The sequence below is a fragment of the Necator americanus genome, chromosome II (assembly GCF_031761385.1).
Source record: "Necator americanus strain Aroian chromosome II, whole genome shotgun sequence".
Lineage (NCBI taxonomy): Eukaryota > Metazoa > Nematoda > Chromadorea > Rhabditida > Ancylostomatidae > Necator > Necator americanus.
The window spans coordinates 30,024,900-30,047,411 of record NC_087372.1 but is presented as its reverse complement, the minus strand read 5'-3'; the positions used below and the strand labels follow the sequence as shown (position 1 = coordinate 30,047,411).

The 22,512-nt window shown below is 40.0% G+C and overlaps 2 protein-coding genes across 3 annotated transcripts in view; one reads left to right on the top strand and one right to left on the bottom strand.

Moving 5' to 3' along the window:
• Positions 1-1,732: 1,732 nt before the first annotated feature.
• Positions 1,733-1,954, bottom strand: RB195_019913 (uncharacterized protein; the record flags this gene model as incomplete). The annotated part of the gene is made up of 1 exon (XM_013438641.2): positions 1,733-1,954. The coding sequence occupies one exon, from the start codon at positions 1,952-1,954 to the stop codon at positions 1,733-1,735; it is 222 nt and encodes a 73-aa protein (XP_013294095.1).
• Positions 1,955-13,040: 11,086 nt separating this feature from the next.
• Positions 13,041-22,512, top strand: part of RB195_019911 (uncharacterized protein) — a gene marked incomplete at both ends in the record, with an annotated part of 29,086 nt that continues 19,614 nt past the window's right edge. For both annotated transcript variants that reach the window (XM_064187980.1, XM_064187979.1), the window contains 18 exons: positions 13,041-13,127; positions 16,265-16,372; positions 16,446-16,512; positions 16,597-16,693; positions 16,747-16,824; positions 17,460-17,548; positions 18,856-18,951; positions 19,076-19,183; positions 19,262-19,371; positions 19,523-19,595; positions 19,827-19,881; positions 19,937-20,048; positions 20,131-20,249; positions 20,859-20,918; positions 21,064-21,159; positions 21,749-21,799; positions 21,868-21,973; positions 22,033-22,123. In XM_064187980.1, the coding sequence (XP_064043859.1) occupies positions 13,041-13,127; positions 16,265-16,372; positions 16,446-16,512; positions 16,597-16,693; positions 16,747-16,824; positions 17,460-17,548; positions 18,856-18,951; positions 19,076-19,183; positions 19,262-19,371; positions 19,523-19,595; positions 19,827-19,881; positions 19,937-20,048; positions 20,131-20,249; positions 20,859-20,918; positions 21,064-21,159; positions 21,749-21,799; positions 21,868-21,973; positions 22,033-22,123 (1,603 nt within the window). The remainder of the gene's footprint in view (positions 13,128-16,264; positions 16,373-16,445; positions 16,513-16,596; positions 16,694-16,746; positions 16,825-17,459; positions 17,549-18,855; positions 18,952-19,075; positions 19,184-19,261; positions 19,372-19,522; positions 19,596-19,826; positions 19,882-19,936; positions 20,049-20,130; positions 20,250-20,858; positions 20,919-21,063; positions 21,160-21,748; positions 21,800-21,867; positions 21,974-22,032; positions 22,124-22,512) is intronic.

Sequence of the window (22,512 nt, the reverse complement as noted above, 5' to 3'; positions counted from 1 at the left end):
TAGGTGCCTCGCAGGAAGATTTGGTCGAAAAGATAGTTTCCCATGTTTTTTCAAGACAATTAGGAGAAATGGAGCGTTATCGTTTTCATATTCGCCATCCTTAACACTAACCTTATTTTTCGGTGACAAGATCCCAACATCGTCAGGAATGTTATAAGTTTCCTTTAACAGCTTCGGACTCCTTTAATGTTCCGAAGTTGGACTCATATAACAAAATATCGACTTTTATCTCATCTCATCGTTTTCTCCCTTGTTTTCAAAATCTCTCCTAGAGGTTTCTCTGAACCTCTCAAGTTTGTTGGTTCCTATTGCCAGTCCAAGGAGAAGATTCCTTGGCTGGTGAAAAGCGTTACTGATCATTCCCGAGGTTTTTTTTTTGCATTTTAATAGAATTTACAATTTTCTCCATTTTTCTGCGAACATCAACATATGATTGGAACAAGTCAAATTTTAGGCACAGAAGTTACCATAATTTGTTAATTAATTATATATAGTAGTTATATTTGTATTAATTAATTATATATTCGTATAGTTACCATAGTAACTTGATGTGTTCTCGACCTATCATTTTAAAGTCTTAAGTGCTGAGAACTTGGGTATAATCTAAAACACTGCTGCAATGAATAGAATAATTAATAGTAATTATTGGTAATGATTAATAATATTCGGTAAAAATAATTAGTATAACAAGTCTATTGGAGAGATTTTTTAAAATTTGTCTCTGAAGCAGTGGTCGTTTGGAAATCGTCCACTGAAATTTTTTTTGGTTCTCATTTTAAGGAAAGGAAAGCGTAGGGATCAGCTTGTAGGAAAGAGGACCTATCACTCTCTCCTTCAACTCGTACTTATGTACTTTATGCACCAGCCCTCTGCTTGGTTACGACGATCATCAGCCTCGTCCAATTTTTTTTTCTCTTCCACACTGACCTACCTCTAACTACTTTTTTTTGAATGTCAACAGAATTTCATCAGTAGTCATTTTTTTTAAAGAAAAATAGATCCATTGAAGTAAACAGATAGGTTTATAAAAGGCAAAAGATTTTTCGTAAAAAAAGTTTAAAAAAAATTCCGTAAAATTTGAGCAAGGTATGGGAGATAAGAATTCACTTTATCTGTAGATTGACTTCTGCTGGTAGGTTTAAATTATCGATAGGTTTAAAATGTATTTCTTACGAAATACTAAATAAATAGTGAATACTAGCTTATATTAATATTCTGACTGGTGAATGAATGCAAACTTGAAATTTTCTCTTTTCTGGAGCGCTCTTGACTATGGAATTGAAAGGACTGGGAATGAGAAATATTTATGCATAGCTGGACTTTGCAGCCAACTATTGATTTGTCGAAAATTAAATAACCATGAAACAAGCAATAAGCATTGATTTTAAACGCGTTTTGAAAGTTCAGACTTTATACCTTCGAGCATATAATCCTAAGAGAGCGCATAAATCCTGGAATGGCGGAAATAGCAGCAGCCTAATTTCGTTAATGAAATAATATTTTATTCGTGGAGAGGAGTCTAATCCTCTGAGAATTTTTTTTCGGAATGTTAAGTTATCAACAAAGTGTTCGACGATATTTGTCCGATTGATGTTCTTCTCGTTCGAATTCCATAGCTCTAGTTAAAATCAGCGCTTGTTGTTTATCTTCTCTCGCCGAGCACCCCCACTCCCAGGGGCCAACATTCCATTGCGTCCATACCACTACTACTAGTGGTAGTAGTAGTATGGAGTTACGGATACGCTCTCTCCCTCTCTCGGCGACCACTCGATCGACCGAGCAACGAACCGAATCCTGTGGGCTGCGGTGGGCCGGGCCACGTGTTGCCTGGTTGCCGAGCCGATTTCCGCCCGTCGACGACGACCGATCCGTCGCCAGCAATCACGTCGTCGTCACGTCCGAGAACATTGACCGCCTCGTCGTCGCCGTTGTCGTCGTTTCTTTTCGTGCTCATTTTCCCTATGAATAGGTTCCGGTGCTATGGCAGCGGCGGTGAAGGGTAGTGGTGGTGGTGGCCGGCTTTCTAATTGGCTTTCTGGTGGCTGGGCCTCGTAAATTCGCCGCGCACTATAGCGAGTTTCAGCAGAATGAGTTACGCATGCTGTGCATCTATCCATTCACCAGCGTCCACACACACACATACGAGCCCCCACGGCACATCATTACCTGCTCACCCATCGCTCAGATTTCACTGCCGCTCATCCCGAGAATCCGGTCAATTCGGTCACCGCCGAGGGCACTGCCCGGATTTCGACGTTTTTGCGTCCGTGCCCGGACATTCCTAATGAAAACCGGTTAATCTCACGTTCTATGCCTTTCGTTAGGCTGTTGGCAGAGATTCAATCATCTAAATGCTGGGCACAACGCTTTCCGGGACTTTGTCGCATCATCACGACTGAACTGACCCAGTATTTGCTACAAAACCTATATTATGGTGGTTTGCTAATCACAGAGGCAACAATTTCTGGAAGATTTACTAATTTTTGCTATACATTTCTAATTTTTTCTTTTTGTTTTGCTTTTCTAGATACCGGTAAGATACAGGTTTTTTTGCGGCAAATTTTAAGACTAATAATTTCGGATGATGGTGACTTTTATGGTTGTTTTTTTATACAAGGTATCCTTTTGGGTGTTCCTTGTACACAGGAGAAAAATTGAGGATTTCAAAACGTTCTCCATCAAGCCTTTCAATAACAGCACCACTGCAGAAAAGCAGTGCTCCGCGATTTCCCTTCGAGTTCCATTTCGAGTTCGATCCACCAAAAAAGTAATCCCATTTCTTTACAATTTTCAACGGCTCCTGCTATTTTCTCTGTCATGTATTAAAAAATAGTTCGAGAGATCATTCCGCTTTGACAATCCCTTCCTTCAAGATGTTCTCATATTTTTATCTTCTTTAACTTGTGGAACGAAGTTAAACAATCATAGAACATGAGCGAAACGTGAGTTCTCTATTCGTTAAGAATTAATTATCCTTGGTATTGATGACACGGCCTGCTCAGTTCAAATTATGTTTTTCTGGACGTTTTTTTACTCTTTATTTTTCCAACTAATCTTTTTTTAGATCTCGAAAACACAAGTTTTTCTCGAACTCAATATGAGGTAGTAACAAGAGTTTGAACTCCTTGAATTTCTTGATAGGGCCATTATTTCTTTCTTTTCTAGGTCATGATGAAGCCAGCGATTTTTATGACATTGATTATTACGTTTTTACGTCTCTTTTCCACATATATAGCTCTTGAAAGCTCAACATTTGATTTTTGGACTTGTTTTTCTTCCTAGAAATTTTCGAATGCGTGCTGGAAAGCCATCTAACGCCCTCTTTGCATCATTTCATGCATCGTTTGCGATTTTATAAATTTTCTGGTGCAAATGTGACTGCAATAAAATAAAATAACATACTTTCCGCTGCTTTCTGCTAGTTATTCCTTTAACAGAGTCCAGGTGAAATATTTTAGTTAAACTATAAGTTTATTGTGTTGAAGTCGATATATCATATTTTACATATTTTTATACATTATACATATTATTTACGTACATGTACGTATACATGTTATTTCGTTTTCTTTTAATGTGCTTTTTTATATTTTTTGTACTTTTTTTTTTTGAATCATAATTTTTGAGAGTCAAACTTTAGTGAAGAAATAAATAGTCGGCGACTTGTTCTGCTGTTCTCCATGATCTGTGTTGGATATACATAGAGGGAGGAATAAAGAGATATGTCTTTGTCCACTCTCGTTTGAAAAATTGTTTAGTTAGCTTGGAAAAAATACAGAACTTCATTTATTTTTTTTTATTTTCTTGCATTATACTTATTACCTATATCCCAGCCTTCTGTCTACGATTTTCTTCTTATATCTCGGTTCCAATAGTTCAATCCGTTTTTAAATTCTGTCACATTCACGACCTTTCTTCAAACATTATTTCCTCCTTGCTTAAGTTCAATTCTTTGGAAACATTATGAAGAGATTCCAGAGTTTTTGAAAAGTGAATGCTCTTTCCAAGAACTTGAAAAAATTGTAGAGCCCAAAATGTAAAACGATGGGTCCATATTTAAATAAAAGGAACTTGGAAAAGCAGTATCAGAAACGCAGCACCGCTTGAAATGAAGAACTCTTTAGCTTCACTTTACTTCTTTTAAGAAGTTAGCACCGAAAAAAGAAAGAGATGTTTGAAAGGAAAAGAGGAAGAGAAAAAAAGAATAGGAGGATGAGAAGAAAGAGTAACGCCTATCGCATTATCACTTGGATTAGGTGTTTGAGTGAATTCGAAAATTGAAAACGTTATAGTTTTGAGAAACATATATAATGTTTAACTTAATTAGTTTAAATTGATTAATTATTTATTTAATTAATTATTTGATTAATTTTCATTTTTTTTAAGATTTTTTACTGGTCATTTTCCTCTATCCTCTACATTCTCAGTATATGCTTAAATCTAATATATGCTTCCTGCTAATAAATATCATAAAATGGAATGATTAATATTCAAATCCTGAAGAGATCCATTTTCTCGTATTTTACAGTCAACTCTCCTATTATTCGGTTGAGAAAAGTATTTTCCGGTTGTTTGTTTTCTTATAGAATCCCAATTAAACTCTCGTAGTGTCCTGGCGGTAATTATGAGATCCCGTGTCTAAGGTCCAGGATTTTCTGTCGACTCCAAAAATAATCTTTTTTATGTTCTATGAATTCTAATAATCCTTTTATCCTTTTTTGAACGGCAAATTGGGTAAAAACGGCAAATTGGCAGGTGAAGCCTTGGTGGTCACGTCATAATTTCTTTATAAAGCCCTAAACTTCTCGGATTTTTTTTCGAAGTTCAAGTACGCTAACATTCTGATTCGTTGTTTTCAAAGTAACCAACTAAAACTAGAATTTTTCACTTACAACCCTCTTACTTCCACAAATTTAGCTTCGTGCCATATTGAGCAATATTTCTGTACACACCTTGTTGTTAGTTTTTTTTACTACCGTAATATCTTGAACTCAACACTAGCATATCGGTAATCTCGGAACGAAGAAGCTTCAGCTTACTTCAATCGTTATTCTACACTTATCTCTTGTTCTCTCTAGATTAATATGCAGACAAATTTCGGAATAAGTTAATTTCGAGTTTTGTGGGGAATTCGCCAGCCACATTTTTTAAAGAAATTGACTTTAAGGGCTTTTTTTCGACTTTTGGCTCTTTTGACTGGATTCCGGTTACTGTATTTGCCAGAGATAAGGAAAAGATGCTATTGATTTCAATGTTTTAATGTGACCTAGTCACAGAATTAAACGATTCAACCATAAACTGTTACACTGATACTTATCATATACCTGGAAACTCTAAAAATAGTTTTTTTCTCCTCAGATTTTAACACCTTTGGTGTAAAATGCTCCTCTGGTTTCACTCATGTCTTTTTTAAGCTCGGCCTTTGAACTTTTTTCTCTCGTGTGGTTTTTTTTTGCTCTGCTGCAAGCGAAATGTCCACGAGTCTCGTAAATTTCTGCAAGAAAATCTTCTTTTTTTGACTACGCCGTTTTCATCTCTGATTTACTCACGCGACATACGGGAGTATATAGGTTAGGTATCTGAATCCAGAGACGGAGCCGCAGTTGGTTACTCTTCTAAATTTATATACTTTAGCCAATTTTTATACAATCTAAACATTCTCTAAAAAAATGCCCCGTTTCTCAAACCCTCTCTCATTCACCCTCTCTCTTCGCCGTCGAACTCAAGCAGATTGGGGATGTTCATCTTTTTTCGGATGAAAACATCCAAGCAGTATTATTCAAAGTCACATGCTCGTTTGAAGCGACTGGCACCATTCTTATCAAAATCACTCGGTCTTTAGAGAAAAATTTATCTATTTTTGTGGTACTGATCCAGACGACGCGAAGGGATCTGTTACCTGCCCGGTTCGCACTCTTTCGTGGCAGAAGAAGAAAACGATAGAACTTTCCGTTCGCAATAGATTCAATCGAATTCGAATATAAAAAGTAAATAAAGGATAGCGTCGCTGGCGTAAGAATCCACTTGGGATGCCCCTACGCGCCCGACTCCAGTGCAGGATTTCTTGAGGTTTATGAACGCTTGTCTTGAATGTACGACAACTTGCTGGGGCCAGCCGACCACCAGGTCAGTGTTTCCATCCTCAAGTCAAGACAGGTCTGCTACCAAATTATTGACCCCAGAGGGATCAAGAGCTTGGTTAGCACTGGGGCGGTTTCGAACCAGCGACCGTGTGGCTACAGCCCACATGCGCCCCACCTGAGACCGTACGGGACCCTTTAAAAAACGTAAGACCAATCTTAAATAGGACAGACCCAAGAGCAAACACACAAAATTCACATCTCGTCGTCCATCGTTCCTATACCAGATAAAAACTATCGTACTGAAATATGAAATGCATATCGATGCGTAATTTTCAAGGAAATATTTTGTATGCCCGGAATTATCGTAACAAAAATCTGTACTAGAATGTGAACTGAACACAATAAACGTATGAACTGGAGGGAGTGCTTTTTTTCGTCCGGACTTTTTTTTAGAAATGTTTGTGTAAATACTTCGAGACGTCTTGTCTAATACTTGAAAGTTAAAGTTATATTTTTTTAAGTAATTTTTTTTATCAGTTTGAACAAAATAAGGGAGATCTATGAATTTGAACCGGAAAAATAGAGGAAGGAAATTTTAAGAGAAGATTAAAATAACACTGTTTTTTTATGTTATTGTGCTATTTAATAACGCGCTTAGTCCGTGTTTGTTTGTTTGTTTGTTTGCTTGTGTGTCACAAAAATACTCCATTATGATGCAAAAGTCTGCATCGGTGAGGTCCCGAACCATTGCCATGCACCTGATAGACGAGCGCTCTACCTTTTCACCATTGTCGGAAGTCCTTTAGACATGTACGTTGGCTTTGATAAGGCAAGTTAGTTTCTCTCATATGTTAGTGAGACTAAATAAACTTTTAAGTGAATGTATACTCCCAAAATTGCAAACTGTCATGCTGTGCAATAACGGGCTTATTCTGTCACGTGTGTGCGTCTGCGTATGTGTGTGCCTCAGTCAAGAAGTCCCAGAAAGAGAGGTAGACGGATACTATGGCGTCGGTTTGGTACGCAAGAGCCTCCACGCGGTAAAATTGGGTGAGACGGGTCCTACGGGGTTGAAATGGTGCGCCGGTGCCAGAAAGCTAGAGTGGGGAGAGACGGGTTCCACTGCGTCGGATTGGTGCCCCAAGGCAGTGGAATGGGTTTCTGGGGTTCTTTCGCATATCTAATTCCCAGCATGTCTCCACATGCTGCTAACATCCTTTCTTCAAGAAAAGGAAACAGGCGTGCGAACGCCTGATCACGTGCGAATGCAATACACCGTAGCCAACAGTTTACGCGATCTGACGTAGAACGTTATTTTTATTATTACGATAGTGATATTCACGCCATTTCATGCTAGCACATCATTCTTTGCTCATAGTTGAGAACGGAGGAGACTCTTACTTCGAATACCGTTTCCAAGTTGTGGAGGTTTGAGAGAAGCATAAAGGTAAAATTAAGCTGGATTGCTCTCCAAATAGAGAACTGAGCGTTTAGGGAAAAATCATAAAATCTTTCATCTATGCTTGAATTTCCGGGTAAAAAAATTGAAGAAAGCGTTGATAGAAAAAAAGCAATTATAATTTTCCAAAAAAAATCGCTACTTTTACTTCTGTTATTTCTTGTTGATCGGTGAAGGCGAGCGAAGCGAACACCAAAATGAAGCACCAAAATAAGCCTGAGGTCCGGCTTTAGCTGGACGTTCAGGCTGGTCAAAATTAAGTGGATTGGATTGTTTGCAAGCTCAAAGTCCACAAAGTTCACTTCTGCAAACAACCTCACGTCATCCCATTTCTTCTATATTTTAGCATCTTCGCTTATGGCATATTATCAAAGACAAATGCATATGTCGACAGCTTTGTTCAACTGAAAAAGTTGAAATTTTCCAAAATGCGACATGAATATATTTGAAGTTGTAAGTATAGAAAATAGCACAAAATTGTTTAATGAGCCTAACTAGATGCAGATTCGATTTCTGGAATATTTTATGACGCTTTTGTAGAAGTTTGCTATTTTTACTAAAAATAAGCATTTTGAGGAACTGTCTGACCTTCACATTCATTTATTTCTTATATTTCCGAGTAGAAACGATAACATTAAAACTCCGTTCTGACTATCGATTTGTTGAAGTCTGTGGATTTTTACTTTTTTCATCTTTTGCAAAGAATTTTACACCATAAAAGGCTGTGTTGAGCTCTATCACTGCTCGTGGTTATGTAATCATAAAAAAGTAATGCACTTAAAAAAAGTGAAAGTAATGTAATGTGATTTGTAACTATAAAAAAGTGGGTTTGTGTTTTTCTCTTTATTTTCTTTTTGAGATTTTAATTCAGTATATATTTCGATTAATGCTGATTTTTTTTGGATTTTTGGAGAGCTATTTTGAAAATAGCGTCGAATACCTGTTTTCCGGTACTTTTCCTTAATGATGACAAGGAGTGTAATAAGAAATTCTTGCTGAACCAAGGACAAAAACTTTTCATCGTTTCAGCTCGAGCTTTAAACATCATCTGTTTGGAAAATCGATAACTAGTCGAACGTGCTGGAACGAATACTAGTAATGGAAATACAAATATTACAATTTTGGTACTGAGTGAATTAATTTTTTTCCGAGGAAAGTTTAACTCCTTCGAGAATGAGTGCAAGTGAATAACAGCGTGCGACTCTTCATAGAGAGGCGGTTACAGCTACTTCTTTTCCTGTTCGTTGTGCCACCGTTGTCAATGACTCTGAATCCCTCTGCTTCGATTTGTTACCGGACTACCAGACCATGTACGTTGTAGGGAACATAGATCACGTTTAACCCGCATCACCCCACGAATCTGGGATGGTACGGGTTTCAGGTGGGTTATGCCTATACGGGGTCGTAGATTGTGAGGAAAAGGGTGTTTCCGTTCATCCCATTCTAATCGCCGAAAGCGAGCTCGATTTGAGCGCGCTAGTGTTGTGGCACACTTTCCGGGCCGTTTTTTACGACAATTAGGAAAAAATGGACGGAATCACCCTCCTCCCCGTAATCCACGACCCCGTATAGGCATGACCCACCTGAAACCCGTACCACCCCAGATTCGTGGGATGATGCATTTAAGCAACAATTGTTAATTAGTCGTATAACATACAAAACTTATTGTTCGATACTACATGAACTAACTAATTGCTAATTAATTACTACTCTAATTGTAAATCAAATCAACATTTTTTTTCAAATCTATGATTTTTTTTCTTCTAATTTCTTTTTTTTTCTAATTTCTAAGCAGCATTTTTTTTAAGATGATTTAAGAAGAATTGAGAGGTCTACAGAGATCTTCAACAGACATTTAAGCCTTGAATAAGTTTCAAGGTAATAAATAAGGTGTTTTCAGACAGTTTCAGATAATGATTTCTGTATTGTGGCAATAGCTCAGTGGTAAGAAGTTCCGTCGGCGTCTGTTTGGTCGATGGTTCGAGACCGCTCCTTAGCCAAGCAAGCCCTTCATCGCTGCGATAAATTGATTTCAAGAACGACAAAAACATTGATTTGCTTTATTGGATGACCCTGGCAACTCGTCTCCCCTTCAATGGATTCAGAAGTTGAACTGTTGGGACACTCCAAAAAGATTGATCTCCGCCAAACACTTTTACTTTCCAATGATTCGTGTTTTTGACTGAATTCCCAGCATTATCGTAATCGCTGGAGAATTTTTTTGGTTATGCAAAAAGCAAGAAAGAGCAAAGATCTCCGTAAGAGCTCCTACATCCAGAGTGATGCTAAATTTTGAAGTACATAAACAATTTATCGTGTACTCACTGGAGGTTCCCCCGGGTCCATGCGGGGCAACCATCCAACAAATAAGTAGAATTTTTTGGCGACACTGAAAGTTATTGGATATTAAATGATGCGATACGATACTAATGTTGTTTATGTGACTCGGCTCGCATTAGTGAACCCTAATCCTGAAAGCCGCCAGTTTCTCAACCATCCCTACCACCACCGCCATCATCTTTTTCACTTCATTTTGTCAGAAGTCAGTTTCTCCGATGTGTCACGTCATTCATCTCATCGTGGTACGGTTTTTATTCCCTTCAATTCACTTCCTTTAAACAGCTTCTAAATGGCACTCTGATAGAATTTTGCATCTTGAATGGACTCTCTACAGGCTCCGTCCTCAATCGATCGTGGTGGTTATCCAGAAGAGCAGCTTCTTTTTTGATTTCATTGGGCCTGATGCTCACTTCATTACTTTCCTGAGAATATTATCTATCCTTTTTCTTCAATCTCTTCTTCAATCTTTTCTCTCTCTAATCTTCTTCAGTTCCCCTTTTAAAAGTCTTTTAATCTATTTTAACATACATATAATATAATTCTATTTCTAGTTTTATTTTTAATCTATAATATTCCAATATAACATTCCTTTAAGAGATTTCTGTGATTTCTCAGAAATTAGGAATCTGCTCTAGCTCTAGGTTCCACTTTATAGGAGTAAAATTAATTAATATAATTAAATTACTTAATTGAAATCTTCGAGTCATCATCTCTTACGGTTTGAAAATATTTATACATAGTTATTTTTATCTTCTTAATCGAATGACAGGCGTAGTCGTTTCTTTCTTTTTTTTTTTGGAAATGCTCGATCCGAAGAGGGAGTTACGTATTCCAGTAGAGACTTGAGACTTGTAAACATAATTATTGAATAAAATCGGTGAGAATGGGGATTTAATTGTATAAACAAAAACGAAATTATTCTAAAAAAAACCTGTGAATATATATTTATGAATTTACTAAGATTCTGGAAGATTTTTTTTTCAGAAATTATTTCAAATTCGAAATCAAGAAAGGAAAGTGGAAGGTGCGCACACATCGTTCTGGCTATTTCTGCGATTTAAGGGCGTTGTCTGTTACACGTTCTCGTTTCTTACATCTTTCCCATTTTTTTCCTCATTTTAAAAAATTCAATGCGGGTAGCGTTAAGAATTTTCTCAACGTTGAGAGAAAGAATTCACTTGGATTTGATATCTTTTCCTTTTAGAAACCCCTCTCTTTTCCTTATTAAAGAACAGAGTGGAAAGAGATTCATCCTTTTCAGAATTTCTTTCTCAGAATCCATAGGGAACCATTGTATCGATTGCTGTACTACTTTAAACCAGCTTAGCACATAATTTTGAAAATTTATTTTGGGAGAGGCACATAATTACAGGATGTTATTTGCTTCTTAGTAATAGTAAGTAATAATAGTAATAGAAATAAGTAATAATATGATATATACATATACACACGGAATTGTGAGATTACTATTACTGATTGTTGCTTATTTCTTTCTTAGTTAACATCAAATTTCGATATATTTTATTTTCGATACTTTTTTTTCTATACGGGTAGAGAAAAGTAGTATTTGGCTCGCACATTCCTTTTCTATTTAGCGATGTTTTTCGAGAAACATCGATGAAATCGTTTTTCTTCTCACGTAGAACATTTATTGGATTTGTATTGATTTGGATGAACTATGGATTTGTTTTGATCTCTGACCGAACATGGTTTTAAACAATATAGAGTTGATTTTCTATACATTAACGCTTTCCTGCGGTTGATGAGAAGCGCGCTGTTGTTTTCCGGCCCTCTTATGCAGCTGTTCGAGTGTTGACAGGGATCCAGAAGAACAATCGGCCTTTTTTCGGAAGTGCCATACTGAAAGTAATTCATTTATCTTCTCTGAGTGTTCTATTTCTGTGGATTTCTAGAATTCTATCTTCAGTGAGGACCATAGAGGATGTCATGGATTCCTTCTAACGTGTTTTAGCGATCTTTTAAACAATTTTTTGGGCTCAGTAATATCTACAAGATATCTGTGAATAAGGGAAAATATCCGTAAAACGATGGTCGATGCATTTTTCCTTGACATTCCGCGAGTCTTTTTACTATAGTACTACTACTATAGTGAAAAATTTTACTTCTACTACAGTCTTTTTACTTTTTCTCTTTTTTTTCTGCTAGCTACTTTCTGTAACCGCCGAACACTATCTCTTTTGAATTCTCCAAGAAGGAGCTTCTAGCAATTCTCATGAGGTCAAGCTGGAGATTTCTTTGACTGCGTGTTCGTGTAATTAAAGAAAGCCAAGGTTTTTAGCTCGTTTTTTGCCATTGTCCTCAGAGTCACGCTGCACTTATTCGTCTCAGCGTGGAAAATGTGCTTGAAACAATCGTTGAACGCGATGAATCAATTTCAGGTGGACTCCATAGCCATACGCGAGGCTAACCACGGATTAATGCGATTTTGTCAAAGTGAACTCCACAGATAACTCGCACTTATCAAATACCCGCATCGCCGACACGACTTGGAAGGTGACCCAGCATAATTTTCCCGAAAAATTATTCTCTACTATTTTATCAAATTTCTATAAATTGTGGAGTTCTTCCTACAGTTTTTTGATCGTGTACATCCTTAAAGGCACCACCCCACGAACCTGAGGTGGTGCAGATTTCAGGTGGAGTATTCCTATAAGGGATAGTAGATTATGGAGAGGAGGGTGATTCCGTCCATTTCTTCCTGATTGCCGTAAAAAACGTCCCGGAAGATATGGCTTCAGGCGTTTTGGCGCACTATTTTCTACAGGGAGTTCGACTGGAGCGCGCCAGCCTTGTGCGGCACTGCATCTTTCGGGCCGTTTTTTTACGGCAATTAGGAAGAAATGGACGGAATCAGTCGCCTCTCGATAATCTACTATCCCTTATAAGAATACTCCACATGAAATCTTCACCATCTCAGATTCGTGGGGTGATGCCTTTAAGAGTGTCGAACTAAATGCTTTGGGTATCTTTCCATTAGCTATTTGAATATTTTAAGTGACTTTCTAAGAAAAGTTGTAGTTGTTGAGGATTTTCCTCCGGTGGTTCCTTTTTAACACTATCCCCATCTTCAGACGGAAGGTCGGCTGTGCTTCGCGTGGCTCCCGCGCGGCTAGCGTCACGCGAATGAACCTGGCAGCTCCATGGACCAGCAACTCCGCGAGATCGAGGGACTGCTGGAAACAAACACACATCCAGTATCTGAAGACGCTGCCACCAAAATCAAAAAAGTTCGTGATCTCTGCCTTTATAATGTCGATTCTGTAACATTTTTTTTGCGTGTTTTCACTTACTCCGCTAGCGCTAAGCGCTAAGCGTGTTCAACTGGGTTTACGCGACGCAGCCGCAGTGAAGTCTCTGCTAGTGCTCGCTCCAGTGAGCCTATAGTGAGGTCAAAACGATATGAAGTTCGATGCAGTTCCGTAAGCGACTGCGCTCAAAGCGGTGCGCTGGAACATAGTGGTTAGAATCGACCATACCAGTGATGTCGATACGTCATTGATAGACGAGTGCACTAGACAGAGCAGCGGCACGGTCGCGTAGCGTCAGATAGGTTGAACTAGTTCAGCAAAGACTGTATGTAGAGTTGCCGACATTGTTTCCCCGCCATCTGAACAGACACATGAGACAAGACGAGCCACTGTCTGCTAAGCCTTTTGTCTTATCCTTTTTCGAGCGCGATGACGTCCAGGTTGTCGCGTTGTAGGGCATAGAGTTGAAGTTAAAGGATAAAGTATAAACTGTCAGGCGTTAATCAATCCGCTTAGGATGCGCCACCGCGTTCACTTCAATTCAGAATCGTTTAAAGGCATCACTCCACAATCTGAGTTGGTACGGATTTCAGGTGGAGTATTCGTATACGGGATGGGGGACTATGGAGAGGGGGGTGATTCCGTCCATTTCTTCCTAATTGTCGTAAAAAACGACCCGGAAGATACGGCTTCAGGGGTTTTGGCGCACTATTTTCTACAGGGAGTTCGACTGGAGCGCGCCAGCCTTGTGCGGCACCGCATCTTCCGGGCCGTTTTTTACGGCAATTAGGAAGAAATGGACGGAATCACCCCCCTCTCCATAGTCTCCCATCCCGTATACGAATACTCCACCTGAAATCTGCACCACCTCGGATTCGTGGGGTGATGTCTTTAAAGGTTTCTCCGTCGTTTTCTTTCTAATTCAGTATTTGCCCTTTAAAATTCCTGAAAAAAGACTTCTCTCACTTTTCAAATGCAGTGGTGAAGCTTGTCGAAATGAGTTCTGATTTTTGAGGTTTCGATGTTCCGAGGTTCCGTAGTTTTTCATGTCATCTCAAGTAGTGAAACTATTCCATGTGTTCCTTGTACTCTCCTTGGCAAACTCAACTTCACTTCCTAACGTTATGAGATTTTGGTTTGTGAGGATTGTTTTACGTCACACTCGACGCTTCAAAGAACATCCTTGGAAGAAAAAACATGACAAACGGTAATCTTTCACATAAATAACAAGAGAGAGGATGTTGAATGTTGGAAAGAGAAAACATTGCATTGGAAGACGTCGGATAATGAATTGTACATTTAAACACTGACTTATTAAGCGGAAAGGAAGCGTGACGCAATTCTCGCTCACGCTATTTGCTTGTGGGAAAAAATCAGACCGAATCCTTCGAGTTTCGCAATTTAGTTGCTGGGAACGAAATCATTTTATACTCGGGTTAAAACGACATGAATCCCGAGTGTAGCTGCGGTGGATTTGCGTACGCGCTCGAAAAGGGGCGGTGGAGACAGCAGTTGGAACCGAGGTGGGAACGTCGCAAACTGCAGAGATGGATATTGCCAGCAAGGGTTCCACTACGCTCCTAACCGCTACGCTCCACCGCACCGCCTGGAGAGGAGTCGAGTACGCAATTGCGTACTTGCTCTATGTCGTCTTGACTCTACTGTATGTGTCGCAGTTTAACTTATGTAAAAACAACAAAGGTGAGATAATTTACAAGCACCCATAGGTGTCACCACATGGATTCTTCAATTAAAGGCAGGGCTTCGAGCAGTTGAAATTTGTGCTGACATCTCCAGATACCGCTCAAGTTCATCCCACAACAGGTTCTTATAGCGTTCTGAAACTTGACAGTGTGTCGAAGAAGGATCCGTAACAGCTCTAAGATGATCGCAAAGATCCACAGATAATACTGTAGTAGAGTCGGAACGACATGAAGCACGGCGAAGTCGCGTAAGCGGTTGCGCTCGAAGTGGTAGGGTTGAGCGCTGTGGTTGGGATCGAGCGAGGGCTGTTGCTACCACCGTTCATTGCTGTAGTTCGCGATGATGGTCCCACCTCGATTCCAACCGCCATCTCGACCGACTGCACCGTGCTTCATGTCGTTTTGACCCGACTATAACTCAGTGGTAGTATTAGTCTGTGAAAACTAAAAAACTATGGTACACCTGTCACCTATGCTTCATTCTCACTCTCATATTTGATCTGTTCCGGTTCGCTGAAAACTTTCGGGTGAGATGGTCCCACTCTGACAGACCTTTCTCTTCACATCGATGGTGATGTTAATGTAGAAGCAGGAGAACTTGATCTCGCAGTTGCGATATAAAAGTGTGTGTATATCTGGCGTCAATCGAGTAAGTAGTAATTTTTCGGGGGCCCCAATGTGCCAGGTTAGTGGTTTTATCCTCCCAGACAAGCCTGGTACCGGAGCGATGAAAGGCTCGCTTGGCGCTTGGGCGGCATCGATCATGCTCCGATCGACCATGCTGCAGCCACAGCGGAACCGCTTACCGACTACGCTACACCGCTCATTATTTACCATATATTTCATGAATACTTCATTTCCGAGTTGAGAAATTTTGATCCAAAGCATCCATACTCACGTTTGTTTCGACGCTCTTCTACAAAAGATAATGTTAGGTCGAAGAAGAAGAGATATATTAGCATTCTATACGCTAATAACGAGTCGATGGGTTATAAATTTCAAGAGAATGTGGAGAACAAAGCTCTGTAGTACTGGAACAACGTACTACGTATCGATCCATCGTTATATCGATTGCGCGCTAATACCTCCTGTCTGCCGAAGGTGTAGCGCATCAAGCGGACGCATCACGTTTGAAACGAATTGCATAGCACAGTCAAAACGACATGAAGCACGGTGTAGTTGCGCAAGTGGTTGCGCTCGAAGCGGTGCGATGGGGACAGGGGTTGGAATCGAGGTGGGACCATGACGAACTGCAGAGATGAGTGGCGGTAGCGACGGTCCTTACACGATCCCAACCGCTACACTCCACTGCTCCGCTTCGAGCGCAGCCGCTTACTCAACCGTCCGTTCTTCATGTCGTTTTGACATAACTGTAGTCAGTGATATTTATCCGAAAAAAAGAGGTTGTTTCAGTATGTTAAACTCGTCCTACCGCACGTTGCCCTCGTTGCCGTTGTTTGCTTGTATGCAGTGATTGGTGCGTATATTTTCTATCGGTTGGAGTCACCAAACGAAGATCGGGTAGGATTTTGAAAAAAGAACATTTCAATTTCATTGGAGAATTCCGCGTTGCACCATGCTTTATTTATTTAAGTTAAAATCCGTGGGCAAAGCACTGATCTCTGACATGCGTGGAAATCTAGTAACTCTAATTAGGACCGGTCAGTTCCTTTTTTTTCACCGTTCGTCGCAGAATTTAGGCTTTTTTTCCCAATGTTTCGGTGGTGAAGACTAAAGAGTTGCAGGGAGCGGTAGTAAGGATGAGTGGCGAAACTCCGTAGAGGGAGAACTCTACCGATTTAACGATAAGATTTATAAGGCATTCAAAGAGCAATACGTAAGGTGAGCATCCCTGGTTGGAAATCGTGTAAATAATCCACAACCTCTTTGTTAAGGTACGCAGACGTACGGGTGACGCAAACCTACCCATGGTCGGTGAAGAAGGAAGACGGGGATCGACCGAAAAGGCACAGGTCAGTAAGGTCAAATTCAGCCCGGATAGCTAAGTCGGATAAAAAAGATTCGATGCGCTAGAAGCGACTCGGCGGGACCTTCGGTCAGTTCTGTAGTCGATTGGATCCAACGAGGGTCTCACCGCGAGCGTGGCCATCGTACGCTATTGTTTTGACTAGTCCGTAGCCTCTAGCTAACCAGCACAATCGCAGTAATTTACATTTATAGTCGGGTCAAAACGTCATGAAGCATAGTGCATTTGCATACGCGCTCGAAACGGCTCGGTGGAAGTAGCAGCTGAACTGAGGTGGGACAGTCACAAACTGCAGCGATGAGTGATGCCAGCAAAGGTTTCACCACGCACATAGCCGCGACGCTCCACCGAAGCTCCTTGAGCGAAGTCCCGTACGCAATTGCACCGTGCTTCATGACATTCTGACCCTATATAAACTTACGTATTACGAGGTAAATTAAATAGGAACGAATGTGAGTTAGCGAATACTCGTTACTCTGCTTTCGGTGAAAATTTGATTATGTTCCTTCTGATCTGTGAAATAACCCACTCAGAAAAGCTGTTTCTCTAGACTAATTTCCTTGCCAGCAGTAGTTATGAAAAGTTTTAAGTAATTGTTAGTGTAAGTGCTTCATATTTCAGGAACACCAAATTACGGGGAGAAAAAAGCGAAAAGATGTGGACGGCCAGCAGTGCTCTGTTTTTTGCCGCAACAACCATGGCCACAATCGGTAAGACTTCGCCTAAATTAATTTTTCAAAATGCTATGCATGCGTATAGTCGAGACACAAAGTGGTGCTGTCGTGTAAGCGGTGCGGTGGAACTGGCGGTTGCGATTGAGGTGGGAGCCTGGGTAGGTCCGCAGTGAAGTCAGCGATGGTCCCACCTCGACTTCATCCGCTAACTCCACCGCGCCTCTTCGAGCGCATCCGCAGCATCGAGCTTCAGTCTGATTGGACCCGACTGTATCTGCACTCGATATTTTTGGCATATGTACTACACCAAAAATGTGAGCAAGTACGGATTGTATTGGAAAAAATCCTCAGTGTTTTGCGCAGCGTCTGATTGCTACATCTAAGAAGACAAGCTTACCGTAGGCATCTGCGCCACGAGATTCGACTCCGCATTTTGGCCTGAGCAATCCTTGCCAAAATCCAATTGCGCGGTTAATTAAACCCTTTCGGTGACGGAAGAACTCGAAAGCAGCTGGAACTGCAGAACCCCTGCTTTCCCACAAGTTCTTTTTCCGCACAATAGCCCTACTTTAGATAGTAATGCCTTCAGCAGCATAGCTGCGATAAGGAGGAGTCGGACCCTCCTCAGGTGAAGGGGGCTGGGTCAGCTGTGGGGTGCAGCTCAAGTGATGGGGTCTTTTCGCCAACCGTCCAAAAGTGAAAGGGGTTCCTTCGTCAATCGTCCTAAAATGAAGTGGGTTGGAGCACTGCCTCCGACTATCGCATCTATGTTCAGCACCGGTGGTTTGCAACCAATGGTTAGCAGTTGTATACAAGCGTGAAGCTGTACCCTATTACAATTAGTTTCCTTGCCGTACTTATCAATCTATATCTGCTTTCTCGGCGAGGATTTGCCGTAGTTGCTAAGAGGTTTGACTGCGACTGCCCGGTCGATGGTTCGATAGCACTCTAGAGCCGACCAAGCTTTTCATTCCTCCAGCGTCGATAAGTTGTGAGGTTATAAACTTATTTGGGAGGGTAAAAATACTGACTTGGCACATTGGCTGATCCTGGATGTCACTGTATAGGTGAACATGGCGTTCGTGAACCCCAGCTATTCCGAATTTCGTTCGATTGCGTTGGAGTATCTCAAGCAGATTGATACGGCAGAGACTTTTATCCGGTTTCTCCAAGAATAAATCTAAGAAATATGTGACGTTAATATGATGTAATAATAATATTTTTTAAATATTTTCTTCGGATGTCCAATATTTCTAATTTTTCTTTAGTAGCTTCTGATGAGTGCTAGAACGTGTTTTCATTTGGTTGCCTTGAATTTCTCTTGGTAATCTCAACATTGAAAGGTTATGGGAACATTGTTCCTGCCACCTCATCTGGCCGTATTGCGTGTGTGGTGTTCGCTCTTTTCGGTGCCCCGTTGGCTATCATCACTATTGGAGGTAAGTTAAATCAGGTGGATTTGCTTGGTTTTTTTTTTTATTTGTGGAAGAACTTCTTTGTAGACAGTACAGTGTTTGACTAATATGCTTTTCTACGGATGTCCAATATTTCTGCTCCTTTCAGATCTAGGCAAATTCCTATCCGAATGCACAATCTGGCTCTACAAAGAAATGAAGAAAGGGAAAGCACTATTGCGTACTCGATGGCGACGCTTTCGGGGACTCAGTAAAGGTGAGTCGATCATTACTGTATTAGTTAAAATATCCAGAAATATAATGTTTATTTGCTACCGACTCATTTGTAATTCAGAACACCAGGACGCCGAGTCCCAATCGTCTAGCTCACGATCACTTGAATGGGAGGATCTTGTGATGGATAAGACAGAAGTGCCGGTCTTTATGGTGTTCACTATATTACTGGTAATTTTTATGTCACTTGTATTTCACTTCAGCCTAGCTCCCGGCTTCCTAACTGAACAGGAGATTTTCGGTTTCGGCGATTTTTGGTCATAGATTATGACCGTAGATTTTGTGGAGCAGTGACAACATTCATTTTCGTATCCTCTTTCAGCTCTACATCGCGTTTGGTGGGATTCTGTTCTCATTTCTCGAAGGGTGGACATATATGGATGCCTTCTACTACTGTAAGTCTATTAATCCAGAGGCTAACTTCAAAAAACTGAAAAAAAAAACGGAAAGACGAGTTCACTGCTGATCAAATTAGTGTAAAACGGTTTGTTTTCCAAATGTTTTCCCAGAACGAGCGAAAAATTGGAAAGGTATGGCGATAATTCTAGTAATTTTTCTCTTTTTCCGTAAGAAAGACCTTTTCACGACTGCGACGATTTTCTTGCATTTCCTTCACTTATTTTCAGCATTCATCTCGTTAACCACTATAGGGTTCGGCGATATTGTTCCTGAAAACCATGAGTATGTGCTATGATCATCGATAAGCCTAGTGCTTTCCTAAACGTTAATCTTTAAGCTATATTGTGCTGATGCTAGCTTATCTTGGTATCGGCCTAGCCGTAACCACTATGTGCATCGATCTCGTCGGAATACAATACATCCAAAAGATTCACTATTTCGGAAGGAAGGTTGGTTCTTCCTAGCACTGAAGGAAACGCGCGCTGAATTCACTTGAATATTTGTTACTCTGAATGGGAATGAGGTTTTTAGTTCCGAGGGACCGATTTGCTACATCTCTTGAAGCGAAAACGAATGATTGAAAGAAGGTTGGCTATGGGTCAAGGCGAGGAAATACTGCAGATGTACATCCAGCAGATGCAGAGCCAATTGTAGGTTTTGGACATTTTTGGTTATAGGCTAAATATGTCATTTCTCCCTTTCAATATACTAATTAACAACTTTTAACAATCCCACTTCGATAGTCTTCAATATCAACTGCAAGGTAGCTAGTTTCAGGACCCATTTGTCTTTTAGTGCAAGAGATTTGTTATATCGTTTCACTTTAAATATGAAGATGAAGATCATGTTTGCTTATTCAACACAACAGCAGAAAGTGTTAACAACACATTTGAGGCGAAGAGAATTCGTTGCCAAGAAAAGTTCTAGGATCAAGTTTTGGTGCTCAGCCGAAAACTTATTTTACACCTTTCCTACTTCAAATTTAAAAAAAATCACTTACAGAATCATCTGCTCTAGTACTGAAGTTTTATGTTTATGCGCTTGAGAAGAAGAACAGTTCTGTGAGGGATTCGCTTAGATTCTGAAATTATTACTCTCCAAAGAGAAAAATTGTGACATCTGCATTCACCTTTCATCACTGATCACCAAATAAATCTCCAAATATGACCATCCTACGCATCTGCAATATATTTTTTGAAAAATAAGTGCAGTTCTAGCGCCTTACGCATACTTGACTAGTGTACTTTGCTTTTTTTCAGGCCCGATCCGGTAGTGGTAGATCAGCAATGGGAAGAAGATAAGACGTCAAGCCATCTAGAGTAAGTTTTTTGTTTTTGAGAGAAAGAGGAAGTACAGATTTCCCTGCTTGTTTTGCAATGTCGCATACTTAAAGAATCAGGGAACTTAAAGTTGAAGAACTAAAAGAATCATAAAGAATCGAATTGAAATATTTTTACTTTTTAGATGGCAAATTGACGATGCGTTAGTGAGCAGTCACTATAGTTATGATTTCCCGCTAGCAATTCACGTGCCTTCACCAAATGTTCTTTCTATTAGGAGGTAAGGTCTGATTTATTTATTTCTCACATTCTGCACAATTACAAACAAATCTATGTGTGCGATTGAAGAAAAAGAAGTCCATTATATTAGACAAAAGGAGCGGTAGCCTCGTTGTCACCTGTCACAATCATGGACATCACTTCATGACAGCTTAACTATGAACGGAAGTAAAGTTCCTACGTAGAACCTTGTTTATGATAGATGCATACGTTCCTAACCTTTTCCTTTCCTTTTACGAGCAGACCTACTAAAAGAGTGGACTTGTGGTTGGAAGGGAAATCATGGAGCTAATAGGTTCGGTGTGAGGTTCTAGAAAGAGGAAGTTCTTTACAAACATTGTAACATTCTGCCCTCAAGAGTCATTTTAACTGCATTTTTGTCATTATAGTTGTAATGTTAAAATGAAATATGAAATAAAGAAGTAAAATATGAGAACCCGCAGTAGTCTGTTTCGGATAGGGAATATTTCTTAAAATTTGAGCTCACCACGGTGATTCAATTTAAGCCTTTTTCATCCATTTCTTTAAAAGAGCATCGCTGAGCGTTCAGACTAAAGTGTAATTGTGTCTGAACTTTCCATATTTTCCAGTTATCGCCCACCCAGCATATATAGTAATACATCTGCCTCGGCACGATCGTTGTAAGTTTTACTGCAGATGTTTTTTGCTGTTTTATGCGAGAGCCTTCCTTATTCTACTTTTTTATTAGCATGCTCAAACGATGGCGTTCACGCGGAGAATCCTGGGACGAGTCGGGTCCGTCCATCTCCGAACATTGCTCATTATCCACAGAGCCATCAGTTCATATCAGACAGGTGACCTAATAAAGTAATCGGTTGTAAGCGTCATTGTAGTAGAAAAAGTTCACACCTAGGCGTACTGGGACAACTACCAGTCACCGAATGCTTCACTTTCATCATTTGAGTACGAAGTTCCATTGCCAAGTCCAGATTATCAGGGAATCGGTGAGTACTCTTTACGAATTTTTTACCTGAAGTACAGATTTTTTTCCACAATTTATTCTTGCAATAAGTGCCTCCTTCTAGACCATTTGAATTTCTTCGCGAATACGCGGAAAAAAATGAAAAGAATTTTATGAAAAAAGTTAGAAGTTTTGTTAAAAGTTTGCTAAAAAAAACTATGGAATTGTGCCGTGGAATCTCTTGGTGACTGACACGTAATCTCGTTTCCAGGCACTTACGGATGCCTTCTTCTCAAATAGTTATTTTGATTCAACGTTCCCTACTGTTTTGATTTTTGCAGTCGCCTAAGCTATACTTAGACAAACGTTTCGCTTTCGTGTTTTATACACTCGTTCTTGATCACCCACGGTTTTCATTTCTTTTACAATTTC